Raw genomic sequence first — 13120 nt, forward strand, 5'->3', positions numbered from 1 at the left:
TGTAGTGGTAGGAATTTGTATTTTTTGCCTGTGTTCAGAATACAAGAAATTGGTAAATATGTCACATGCCTTTGGTGAAGTACAGCTGTTATTATTCTATACAAGAATGAGATTGGGGTTAGGAAAAACACAAAGAGGTGATGACAGACACACAGTGGAAACCCCACATCGTTTCACAGCAAACCGAAGAAGGGGATGTGGGAAGCTCAGCTTCATTTGACTGCAAAGTCCCAGGGTTTACTTGCAAATTTGCTCATGCACACGGGTGGTAGGAGGGAATGGGGACAGCAAAGACACAGAAGAGGGTATAAGGTGGGGTGAGAAAGAAAATAGAAGGGCTAACATTCCCAAAAGAACAAAGCCAGCTATGTCTGGTGAACCTCAAAGAGATAGAAACCTAGGAAGTAATTCCTGTGACAGGGCTGGGTGGGCCAAGAGGGCCAATTTGATCCAGGCTTGGGACACATCGAGGACAGTGGTGGTTCTTCTTCAGCGGTGACTCCCTGCATTAGGCAAGGAGCCCAGAGGGGCGTGGAGACTTTCCAGAGGGATCGGTGAGAGGGTACACTGACTGCTTTCTTCCAGCTCTTCAGTCCCACCCTGGGGCGGGACGAAGGGGATGTGGGAAACAGGGGCAACGGGAGAGGAAGGATGATTTTGCGTAATGAAGTGCTGCTGCATGGAAAGTGAGCATCTAGACCCAGCCAAGCCTGGTGGCCTCAGCCTCTTCCTACTTGTGGACCGGAGGACAAAGGGAATAAAGGGTCATGGGTGTTCCCCCTTCTGTTCCCAGCCTGCCTGCCTCCCCTCACCCCTGGGCCTATCCCACTCAATGTCCTACCCTGAAGCCTAGCAGTGGCTCCCAAGACAGGCTGAGTAGTTCCCATCCTCAAATTCCACTGTCTATACCCACAAACCATGCAAAGAGGAGAAAAGGAAAGGAAGCAAAGTGGAACTCAGAGGGGTATACGTAATTCAGAAGGGGAGTGTACTGCAGGAAGAACAGAGACGTGGCTCAAAACCAGAGGGCCCCATGACAGCACAGCAATACACAAGCACACCTGTCTACAGCCTGTCCTGCCTCCCACCCCAAGGCTGAGTTGGTGGGTACACTGCCCTTTTCTTACTACTCAGAAGCATGCAGGCCTCAGAAGAACCTCTTGCCTCATCCCTGTCTTTGGCAAGTACACAGGGGTGGTGTGGAGGAAGGAATCCTTGAAAGTCCGAGGACCCTCACACCCCTTGATCAACAGGAAGGGAGGAACGGGGCCCTCTTTAGTGAGAGTGCCAGCGTATCTTCCGCTGAGCTTGTTATTTTCAAATTAGGCCCGTGACTCCCTGTTTCTCTATAACCAACCGGCATTCTCTCTTCAGGCCAACAACTAAAACTGCCTGAGAGTCCCACACTTGGGCCATGCAAAGTTATTTGGTGCCCTCATGGGCAGTACCGAATGCTGCAGACAATGTGGGCCACAGAAAGCCCCTTGCAGTTAAAAGCTTGTAGGACTGCTTCTAGGATGGGCGTGAGAGTGCTGGTATTTTCACAATTAATATGTGCTCTCCAGATCTCTGGAGGACAAATTAATAGGCTGTAAGATCCTTGAAGACGTAGAAAATCTTAGACTAACAGATTAGAAATAACTGCAAAAAACAGTTTTTACTTCCTGAAAGGGTATTGTACCAGGACCAAGTCAGACTTCGGGCCACCCAGGATCCTCTTCAGGCCTGGCACAAGAGAAGCGCTCCACGTGACCAGGGGAGCCCTGAGTGAGCCACCATTTTCCCAGGTGTTCACGGTTTCCTCCTGCCAGTGGCCTGGTTTTCCCTGGTGATGTCATGGGCACTGATACCCTTCTCCTCCCCCAGTCCTGGTACTTTCCTGGGCATGTTACCCCAGCTACGCCCCATCCCCTTCCTTTGGCCTCCAACTCTTTTTGGCTTTGGAGGAATTTGAGAGTACATAAGAAGGGGGTAGGGAGGGGTGCCAGCTGTTGCTCTTTAGGTAGTTACTTCAAGACTGTGACAGGAGCAGCATTTCTAGTGTTGAGGGCCATAGTGCAAATCAAAGCAACAGAAAAGGAGAAATGGACAATGGAGAAGCCTGGGCTGGGATGGAGGAAGGTAGACGGGGAAGTGTGTTGAGAGAACAGGAGGGAGAGGAACAGGAGTTTGGGTGGCAACGGAGAAGAGGAAAGGGGTGGCAATTTCTCAAGTAAAAAAGTAGACTGGACACAGGAACCAGGAAGTCCCAGAGGGAAAAGAGAGAGAGACAGGAGAAAACAAGAGGACAAATTACATCAAGTTACTAGACATTCAGGTCCTTCAGTTGTAGGTATCCCATCCCCAAGCCTCCCTCTGCCCAAGCCAGTGACAAACAGCGAGCCCTTAGAAGAGAAGGGACCATCTTCCCACAATATCTTACAGAGGAAGCCTTGCCAATCAAGGAAGTCCCTTGTCTTTGCCTTTTCTCCCTCCCGAACCAGGTGATGATCCCACAACAGCGATCTCCATACCTCCGTCAGAGAAGCCCCACTCCCCAGACAGGCAGGCAGGTAGACAGGGCTGGGAGAAGACTCCAGAACCTTCCCACCTCTTCCCCCCACCAGCAACCTCAGCGATACTTACTTACAATAACTACCACGATGATGGCACAGATCGCTCCCAGCATGATCATCATCTATGGAAACATTGACAAAAAATGGGCCCTTGGACTTGGGGAAAGAGGAAAGGAGTCAGGACTGGAGATGTGGGAAGAGAACTTAGGACGGTGCAAGAAGCCAAACATCACCCAGGACACCTGCAGGCCTCTTGGGGAGGGTCCAGCCCTCATGCTCCTCAACAGACAACACACCCCTGGACCACAGCTGAAGTGTCTCAGGAACATCAGACCCTTTTCCCTTAGTTCCTGTTGCCTGAAGGCCTTGAATGGAACTCCAAGGGAGGGGCAGACTTTGGATCGTTAGTCAACTGGTTCATTTCTCATTGTGAAGTGTTCAGCTCATTCTTAAAAGCTGCAGGTATTTAGATGTATATCTAGCCCAGCCACTGTGTCAATGTTGGATGTATCTGAGGAAGGGCCAGGTGAGAATATTTCCAGCGGTCTTTTGAGGAAAAGCAGCTTGACTAGCCATTTTCAAAGCATCAGGGTTATCACTGGCTTTCAGTCAGTGGTTCTGAATGTTATAGCCTACCCTGGTGGCCAATTCAGGGTAACGCAGCTCAAAGAGGCTTTCAAGATTTCCTCCTAAGAAAGAGTTCTGCATGGCAGAGATCTTGCACCACTAAAGGGACGGTGGAAGGAATGAGAGTTTTCTTGCCTTCTATGAGTTGTGGCCCAGGAAAAAAAAGGGAGAGAGGATAAGAAAATTCACCTTGCAGTTTTTCCACCAATACTTCCTCTTTAGCTTGGCAGCACTGCTCTCAAATTGTGACGCTCCCATCTGCAAGGCGTCAGCTCGGTCATCCAGCTCTGACAGTATCTCGTCCCTCTTCAGGACCTTGTCCACATTCACACGCATGATGTCCACCACCTGAGGGGGGTTCAGAAACAAAGCTGCTAAGCTCCCCACTAGAGACAGAGGAAAGAACAACGACCAGGGGATCACAAGTCTGCTCTGTGTAACTCTAAGGGACGCTTTGCCTCCCAGAGCCTTTAGCTACACCTCTGTAACAAAGAAGTTTCTAAACGTCTATGATTTGGAAACTCTCAGAGAAAAATTCTCCACCTACCTCCTCAACTTGTGCCTGGGTTTGCTGTAGTCGTCTGTTACTACTCGTATTAGGAGGAGGGCCAGGGGGACCCCCACCTGGGGCAGCCCCTTCTGCCCCTTCGGTAGGTGGCTGAGCTGGAGCAGACCTGCAGAGAGAAGTAGACAGAGTACACAAAGTACCCAAGACAAGAAAGGAATCAAGTGTATTCTCACCCCACACCACCAAATTCATGGCAATTGTGTTACTATATGCAATTAGAAGGGGTTCTAACTCCTTGGCAATACCAGGTGGGGAGATGCAGCACAGGGACAAGCAGTAAAAGATTAAAGATCTTGTTACAACATTTAGAGGAAGCTCAGGGACATCCAGAGTGGCATCAAGAGATCTTGCTTGGGCCTCCCTCGGACCCAAATTCAAACATCCCCCGGCACAATGATTATAGGGACAAATATGCCAGGCTTGGCCTAAATTGTGTTTCCCTATCAGAAACCTTTCACATGAAGTCAAACTGGAAAACTCCAATTCAGGTTAGAAGAAATGTGTAAAAAAGACTAAACCCTCAGGACAAGACTATCGACCAAACAGCTCTTTTTTGAAAAGCCTAAATCAGAAAAGAAAGGGCAAGCTGACAAACTCTGCTAAGGGGATCCAGTTATTGGTTATGTTTCATGCAATGATTAGTCTAACAGGGCTGCTGTAAGGAAAACTTGGAGAATCACCAAAGGAATAGCCTGTGTAGGTGGAGTGAGTCAGGACTGTTTGCTTGCTTTGTTTTGGCAGAGAAGATGAGGGTTTCACTTAGATATAATTGGGGCCTAAAGCAATTGTGTTAATTATGAAACTGTTCCAAGAGCATAAACAGAAGGCAAAGCTAAGGGAAATGGGCCTCTCTGTACATGCATCATGGACATTCTGTCCCTTCCTTTTCTAGATTTGGCATCAAGTCTCGAGAGACTACCTTAGTTCCTTACGTCCCAAAGAGAAACCTTGGTTTACACTACTACACACAGTGATTGTCCTCTTTCCCTTAGCTTTAGAAGGGATTAATGTAGTGTGGGGTGTTCAAGATAAACTCCTTTCCATGTCCAAACACATGGAGGCTAAATTCACCTCCTAAAGAATTTCCAAAAGTCTAACCTAAGGCATGAGATTTCTCTTCCAAGGAAGAATCCATCAGCAGGAGGGAGATCTCTCAAATTTAACAGAGAACAGAAATTACAATATGAACTCCTCAAACAGAAGCAGAACCTCACAAAACATACCTCACAGGAGCAGTCCAAGGTAAATGATCTAGGAATTAAACCATCAAAGTCACCACAAGGGAAATGCTTTGACTACTCAAAATAGAACTAATACCCAGAAGTTCTTCCTCCCTAAGTGAATTTCTTTCAGTCTAAAAAGATAGAGAATAACACCTCAGAGAGGCTATACTAGCAGACTACACCCTACTCATCCCCATTTAAAGAATCACTTGCTCATTTCCCTCTAAGGCACCAAGGAGGCAAACAGAGGGAAGATACAAAGCCATGGAAACCACCAGACTCTTGTGCTACTACTGAGCTAAGCAGTCTAGTTCTCTGACTAAGGATGGAAAATTCAGTGAGTAGGTAGAAGCCACTGTTTGGTCTTGGAAGCAGTCCAGGATGGTGGCACCAATGACAAGATTAAGGTCAGAGACTGTATGATGCCCTGCTAGGCACCACACTTTCTTCAGCTCCTTCCCTTCACCCCACATTGGTGCTACTGGGAACCAGTCAGCTGAGAAGGATCCTCCTTCCCAAAATGAAAACAAATGGAATCCTAGGACTTGGCCAAAATGCATAGAGCATCATAGCTAAAGCTGCAGAAATCAAATAGTGAAAAAGTTAAAGGGTTATAAAGCATTTGAATGAACCATTCCACATACTATTGGTTGAGAATTGGGAACACTCAGCAGTAAAATATCCAGGATAGTTATAACCTTTATGTAACATAAGTAAATCTTTTCCCTTTTTGTCACTGGAGAAGCAACACACATATATCTAGGACCAAACCAGGACTCCAGGCAATAATAAGAAATAAAAATATTTGTTAAACATATTGTGGTCGTGACAGGGAGGTACTTCATTTGTTTAGCCATAGTTCTCGCTCAGGATCTTGGGATGGAGGTGATGTTGATTGAAGATGGTCAGAGACTAAATTGAATGTGTTGGGGGAAGATGGGGATCCTCAGCTCTATTTCTCCTCCAAATACCTGGCTAAGGCTCAGTGAAAGGAAAACACCTCCGATAAGGGTGGCCTCGAGATGAATGGCCTCTTGGAATTACATGGCATTGCCTCCTGAATCTTTCTGAGCTGCTCACCTGGCGCCAGAGAACTGGCACATAAGTTTCTGGAGTTTTGCTCACCGCCAAGGTGGTGGTGGTGGGGTAACATTTCACAGCTGGAGTGGCGGACATACACAAATGCAGAGATTGCAGGGCAACTCAAGTTACTGGCAGGTGCACCCATGACTGTCTTTCCAGAAGCCCTAAGTACAGATTCAATCAGACGACAAGCGACCCCTACCCGTTGTCTCCATGCCCCACCTTCTCCCTCTCCTGGGCTCCACTACACCGAGACCTGAATGAGGCGAACCGCAGGCGAGAGGAGAAGGTGCAATGAATGTGGGACCACCGCGCCCCAGCCCCGCCCGTGGGGTGCTGGCTGTGGCTGGTGCAGGAGCGGGGTGTTTCCCTCCTCCCCAGGGTGGCCAGGTCTGGGGGCGGCGCGCAGTGGTGGTTCCCCGCGTCGCCGCAGCTGCTGCAATGCGCCATTTTCCGTCCCGCAGAGTCCAGCACTGGGGATGAGAGTTGGCAAGGAGGTGTCGAGCCCCCCACACTAGAGTCAACTCACATTTCTCTGACAGAGGGAGGGTCCGTCTTCTCTCCAGAGGCTGCGGGAAGACACCCGAGAGGGAAACGCTGCGGCTGAAGTCGACGGAACTGCCCAGTCCCGCCTCTAGTTGACCAACCACAGATCGAGCGGCGGTAGAACTTACTGCAGCTGCCGCGCGAGTACCAGTCTTTATTAGTGCTGGCCACGCCCACCCGATAAGGTTGACAACCCTACGGCCCAATCCATGCCCGGAACAGGCGCCAGTCCTCAGGCGAAGCCCAAGCAAATTGGCCAATCACAGCTCTCCTCTCATCCCGACTCTGGAATAGTGTAGTTCTGAGGATCATTTACTCATCAACGTAACTATAGTTTGCTTATGGTCTAACTAAGTGTCAGGGCAAGGTGAAAATACTCCTCAGCAAGCTGGAGGGGCGACTCTTAACAGTTTGAGTTAGGCCTCTTTTGGTGCCTCCTAGCCAAACGCTGAGCAGTTTCTGAAGACCGGGCCCGCCCACGGTCCAGCTCCCGCAGCTCCAGCCAATCGCGCCCCTTCGGCCGACAGCCACGGGCGGGTCCGGGCTCGCTGTGGCCCAGACTCTGAAGTCCTAGGAGAGGCGGGGGTTTGGCAGTCTAGGCATAGCCCTGGCCCCCAGACCAGATCGGCGCTCCACGCCACCACCCCGCCTGTGACAAACAGCTCCGAGGAAGCAGAATCCATCAAGACAGATCCGCAGGCTCTCGGGTCAAGTACAGGGCGCAGGATTCTGTCCCACCAAAGCAGATAAGATGTCTTCGTTCATTCCTTTCCTTCAACATTGCCAACAAGCTCCTCACTCAATGTTATCCAAAATTGAACTTCCCGCCAAATCTGCTCCTCCTATCTCTCCCAGGTAGTTTACTACATCAACTCAGTTGCCCAAATCTGAAACCTTGAATCCATCCTAGACTTCTTTGCCGTTCATCTTTACCCCTCCTCTAATAATTCACCGAATTGAGTGGATTTTTCCTTCTTAGTATTTCAAGAATTCTCTCCCCTTGTCTCACTGTCCTACTTTAGACTACGTATTATCCTTTGTCTGGACGCCATCCCTTGTAAAACTCACCATTACTGGGGCGGCCTGATGGCTCAGTTGGTTAGAGCATAAACTCTCAACAAGGCTACCAGTTCAATTCCCGCATGGGATGGTGGGCTATGCCCCCTGCAACTAAAGACTGAAAAGGGCGGCAACTGGACTTGGAGCTGAGCTGCACCCTCCACAACTAGATTGAAGGACTACTACTTGGAGCTGATGGGCCCTGGAGAAACACACTGTCCCCCAATATTCCCCAATTAAAAAAAAATTTTTTAAAAAACCCAACTCACCATTATTTTAGTTCCCGCTAAGCAAAAAGGTAGCAAAATACACTGAAACAGTGCTTTCTTATCACTTAGAATTTTTATATTTATTGAAAGTGTACATTTATATAGATATATTTTTATATTTCACTTTCGTGCACACATACAACCACCAAATATAAAAGAATAACGTGGTTACTGTATTCCTAAAACTTCCCATTCAGAATTTGGCTCTTATGATTCATTTTTTGACTCAGTTTTGGATGTTCATGATTTTCCACACAATGTAGCCCTCTGTGCATGCTATCAATGGCTTTAGTGATACACCATTTATTAAGAGTGTTCCTGTCTTTGCAATTTTCTTCCAAGCTTCAGGCACCCATTCGGCAAGTTTTGATTCTTATGAGTAGGTATGACAAATACAGTCTGACTGCTGTCTGGTTAATAGTTACAGTGAAACATCCTTTTTAAATGTTAAAATGGAAAAAAAAAACTATCTTAGAATCAATGAAATATTTCTTTCTGCTTCTAGCCTTGCCTTCCCTCATATATTCTCTAAGAAACCACTAGGGTGATCTATCACACAAAACAAAGCAAAATTAAATGTCACAACCCTGTTTAAAACCATTAAACAATTCCTCTTAGAAACATAATGTGTTGGCCCTGTGTTTATCCCATTCTCCTCCTAAAAACCACATCAAAATGACAATTTGTAGAAATTGAAAACAAATGGGAGAGTGGGAGGAATTATTTCTGTCTGTGAACACCTAAGAATCCCCACCAACTCTCCCCTGAAAAAATTTAAAATTAAATTTATAAATTGAGATATTTTTAAACTTTAAAAAAAATAATTACAGATTCACATAAGATGGCAAAATAAAAGTACAGAGAGGTTCGCCTATAGCCAGCCCTTCACCCAGTTTTCCCCAGTAGAAACATATGCAACGCAATGCAATATTAAAACCAGGAAATTGACATTGGTACAATCCAGAGCTTATTCAGATTTTGCCAGTTTTAAATGCATTTGTGTGTGTGTGTGTGTGTGTGTGTGTGTGTGTGTTCTATGTGTGTTACCATTACCACAATCTCCCTTATGCTATTTATGGCCACACCAACTCCCATCCCTAACCCTTAGCAACCACTAATTTTTTTTTTAACCACTAATTTTTTATAACATTGACTAGGACCTTCAACCTAGTCTCATTGCTGACCTTAAAGGGAGTACGTGTCCATAAATATTTGTTGATCTCTAGTATATACCTTTTCCCCGAAAATAAGACCTAGCCGGACCATCAGCTCTAAAGCATCTTTTGGAGCAAAAATTAATATAAAAATTAATATAAGTAGTAAAATAAGACCGTGTATTTTATATTATTATATCATATAAGACTCGGTCTTATATAGTAAAATAAGACTGGGTCTTATGTTAATTTTTGCTCCAAAAGACGCATTAAAGCTGATGGTCCGGCTAGGTCTTATTTTTGGGGAAACACGGTAGTTACCAAATTAAAGAAATTTCCTTCTGTTCCTACTTTTTGTGATTTTTTAATCATAAATAATTGAATTTTTTAGTTCCCTTTTCTATGTCAACTAAGATAATCATGGAGAGATAACCCCTCATCTTTCATAACAGGAAGCTGGTATCTAAAGCTGATAAATCATGAAGAACAACAGAGCGTATTATTTCAAATTATGATGATAAATACCAGAATTCAGTTAACCCTTGAAAAACATGGGTTTGAACTTCACAGGTCCACTTATATGTTTTTTTTCCTTGTTTATGTTTTAATTCAAGTTTATTGGGGTGGCAATTGTTAGTAAAGTTACATAGATTACAGGTGTACAATTCTGTATTACATCTATAAATCACATTGTGTGTTCACCACCCAAAGTCAGTTCTCCTTCCAGCACCATATATTTGATCCCCTTTACCCTCATCTACCACTACCCTCCCCCATTACCCTCTGGTAACCACTAAACTATTGTCTGAGTTTGTTCGTCTTATTCTTTTGTTGTTTTTGGTTTATATACCACGTATCAGTGAAATCATATGGTTCTCTGCTTTTTCTGACTTATTTCGCTTAGCATTATAATCTGAAGATCCATCCATGTTGTCACAAATGGTCCTATTTAATCTTTTCTTACCACTGAATAGTATTCCATTGTGTATATATACCACAACTTCTTTATCCATTCATCTATCAAAGGACATTTTAGTTGTTTCCATATCTTGGCCACCGTAAATAAAGCTGCAATGAACACTGGAGCACACTTGTCTTTATGTATAAATGTTTTCAGATTTTTTTGGTAGATACCTAGGAGAGGGATTGCTGGGTCATATGGTAATTTTATTCGTAATTTTTTGAGGAACCTCCACACTGCCTTCCATAGTGGCTGCTTTTCTTTTTCAATAAATACATACAGTAGTGTAAATGTATTTTTCTCTTCCTTATGATTTTCTTAATAACATTTTCTTTTTTCTAGCTTACTTTATTGTAAAAATACAGTATATAATACATATAACTTGCAAAACGTGTGTTGACTGTTAATGTTATTGGTAAGGCTTCTGGTCAACAGTAGGCTATTAGTTCTAAGTTTTAGGGGAGTCAAAAGTTATACTTGGATTTTTGACTGCACGTGAGTCAGTGCCCCTAACCCGAGTTGTTCAAGGGTCAACTGTAGTTGAAAGAAGTGAAAGTCTTTCATTGTGGGAAGGTAGTTTGGAGGGTAGACTGGGGTGAAGCAGGGGACTGCTGTTTTTGTCATACAACTTTCCCTTCTTTTTGATTAACTATATGCACACGTTACCTTGATTTAAAAAAAAATAAAGCTTAAAAAAAATAAAGCTTAATGTAGAAACAAATTGTCTCCCACCCCATTTTTAAATTGAGATATAATTCATATACCATATAATTCGCTCATTTAGTATACAATTAGATGGTTTTTAGTATATTTACAAAGTTGTGCAACCGTCTCCATTAATTCCAGAACAATTTCATCACCTCAAAACGAAACCCTGTACCTGATAGCAGTCATCTCCCATTTCTCACCCCTTACCCCAGCCTGTGGCAACAACGAATCCACTTCCTGTCTCTTTAGATTTGCCTATTCTGGACATTTCATATAAATGGAATCATATACAGCATGGAGCCTTTTATGTCTGGCTTCTTTTATTTACTAGTGTTTTCAAGGTATCCACATTGTAGTATGTATCAGTACCTCATTCTTTTTTATTAATATCTTAATAATATTCCATTGTATGGGATGTACATTTTGTTGATCCATTTATCAGTAATAAACATTTGGGTTGTTTCTTCTTTTTGATGTTTATGAATAATGCTGCTATGAACATTCATGTGTGAGTTTTTGTGTGGACATGTTTTCAATTCTCTTGAGTATATACCCAGTAGTAGAATTGCTGGGTCATAAGGTAATTCTATGTTTAACTTTTTGAGGAATCACCAGTTTTCCAAAATGACTGCACCATTTCATTAAAGGCTAAGTCTTAGCAGTTCTCCAGTCTTCTTCATGATCTGACTCTTGCCTCCATCTCCTGCCTTATCTTTTGCCCCGCACATTAGCTCCACCAATACCATTCATAGATTTCCCATACACATCATGCTGTTTCTAGCCTCTGGACCTGTTTCTGTTCCATCTGCTTATAAAGCCTGCGAGCCTCCTTTAAGACAACTCAGTAATGGGCCTCCTTCAGGAAGCCTTTCCTGACCCCACTTCTGCTCTCCCAGGATGAGATAAGCGTCCCTACTCTTTATACCTATGCATGTAGGTATTAACAAGCTTTAAATGCCATGATATAGTGGATTTTACAATTATGCTTCTTTGTCTACCTCCTACACTAGGTGGAATTTTTTAAATAAAGGAGTTAGGGTTTTTTGTTTTTAGATTTTTTTTTAGTATCCCTAAGGCCTATTGGTGGCCTTCAATAAATGGCTGTTAAATGAATGACTTCTACAGATATTTATCAAGGGCCAACATACAAAGATATCTAACATACCACATATTAGGCTACTGTAGTAATCAAATATGTGAAAGACAGCCCCTGCCCTCAGTGAGGATAAGGCTTAGCTAATGGGAAAGACAGACACAGAGACACACAAAACAAAGCAAAATCAAAAAGCAAAAATATGAGTTCACAGGCTCAGCCAAATCAAAGTAAAGGAAACTTAAAAAGTATTCCCTTGCCTTCTTCCATTTTCCAAAAGAGTGGTATCCAACCCTAATTTAGAATCTATTGGGGAGCTTTTAAAAATATGCCTGGGACCCCATCTCAGATTGAGTTTCTTGGTCTGGCATGGGTCTTAGTTTTTTTTGTTTTGTTTTTAAGGCTCTGAGTTTTCTAAAATGTAGCTAGGATTGAATAGCTCTGGTCTACAGGGTTAAAAAATCTAAACTCTTCATCCTGGCTGGACTCCTGGTTATTTGGCATTATTTTCCTATCCAAACTTATTTCCTATTATTAGAGAAAGACTACCCAAGAGTTAATGATCATTAACTTAGTCCTGTGGACCTGTCAGTAGTTCCCACCTTTGCTCATGTGTCTATGTCCCCATGACAAGGTCCCCCGACTTCCCTTACCCACCTGAATTATTTCCTGTTCTTCAAAACTCCTGCCCATAGATGTTATTGTTCATACTTAACATTATGAGTGGGAAATGGATTTCCCATTTCCATCTGCTGAAATTTTCCAAGCCTTAGGTCAAATGTCATCTTTTCAACAAATACCTTTTCTGACCACCCCTGGCAAAAATAGAACTCATAGAACTAATTTTCCTATGCAATTATCATATTCAAATTCATATTGTTTACATACATCTCTCTTAAGTGGAATGAAAGCTACTGAGGGTTAGGAATCAATCCTGACTTAGTGATTGATGTCCCTCCAAATAAGTTTGCACATAATGGTTCAGTGTTTACTGAATGAAAATATTACATAGTGTTTCACACCTAAAACAAGTGTTTTGTCCTTGCAATCAAAGGACACAGCAGGAAGCATTCTATAAATGCCCGTTGAACTATCAATTTCTTCACCAATAATCACATATTCCACTAAAACGTGCACATATGTTCTTCAGAACACCTTGCACTTAGCAGTCTCAAATACTTGCTTTTCTCTCCAGTTCACCAAATCATGTAAAGTATCCCAGAGCCACTCATACTTCATACCGATCTCTCCATTCTTATATCCTCCTCTCCAGC

General features: G+C 43.7%; 1 protein-coding gene across 4 annotated transcripts in view; it reads right to left on the reverse strand.

Moving 5' to 3' along the window:
- VAMP1 (vesicle associated membrane protein 1) overlaps positions 1-6753 on the reverse strand; it is a 60595-nt gene extending 53842 nt beyond the window's left edge. For 2 of the 4 annotated variants that reach the window (XM_033116462.1, XM_033116463.1), the window contains exons 1-4: positions 6586-6753; positions 3730-3856; positions 3372-3530; positions 2626-2677 (exon numbers count right to left, since the gene is read on the reverse strand). In XM_033116462.1, coding sequence (XP_032972353.1) covers positions 2626-2677; positions 3372-3530; positions 3730-3856; positions 6586-6587 — 340 coding nt within the window. In that variant the 5' untranslated portion in view covers positions 6588-6753. Of the gene's footprint in view, positions 1-2; positions 2226-2625; positions 2678-3371; positions 3531-3729; positions 3857-6585 lie in introns of those variants that run through there. The other 2 variants (XM_033116461.1, XM_033116464.1) reach the window with 2 other exon arrangements.
- Positions 6754-13120: the final 6367 nt, after the last annotated feature.

The sequence above is a fragment of the Rhinolophus ferrumequinum genome, chromosome 10 (genome assembly GCF_004115265.2).
Source record: "Rhinolophus ferrumequinum isolate MPI-CBG mRhiFer1 chromosome 10, mRhiFer1_v1.p, whole genome shotgun sequence".
NCBI lineage: Eukaryota > Metazoa > Chordata > Mammalia > Chiroptera > Rhinolophidae > Rhinolophus > Rhinolophus ferrumequinum.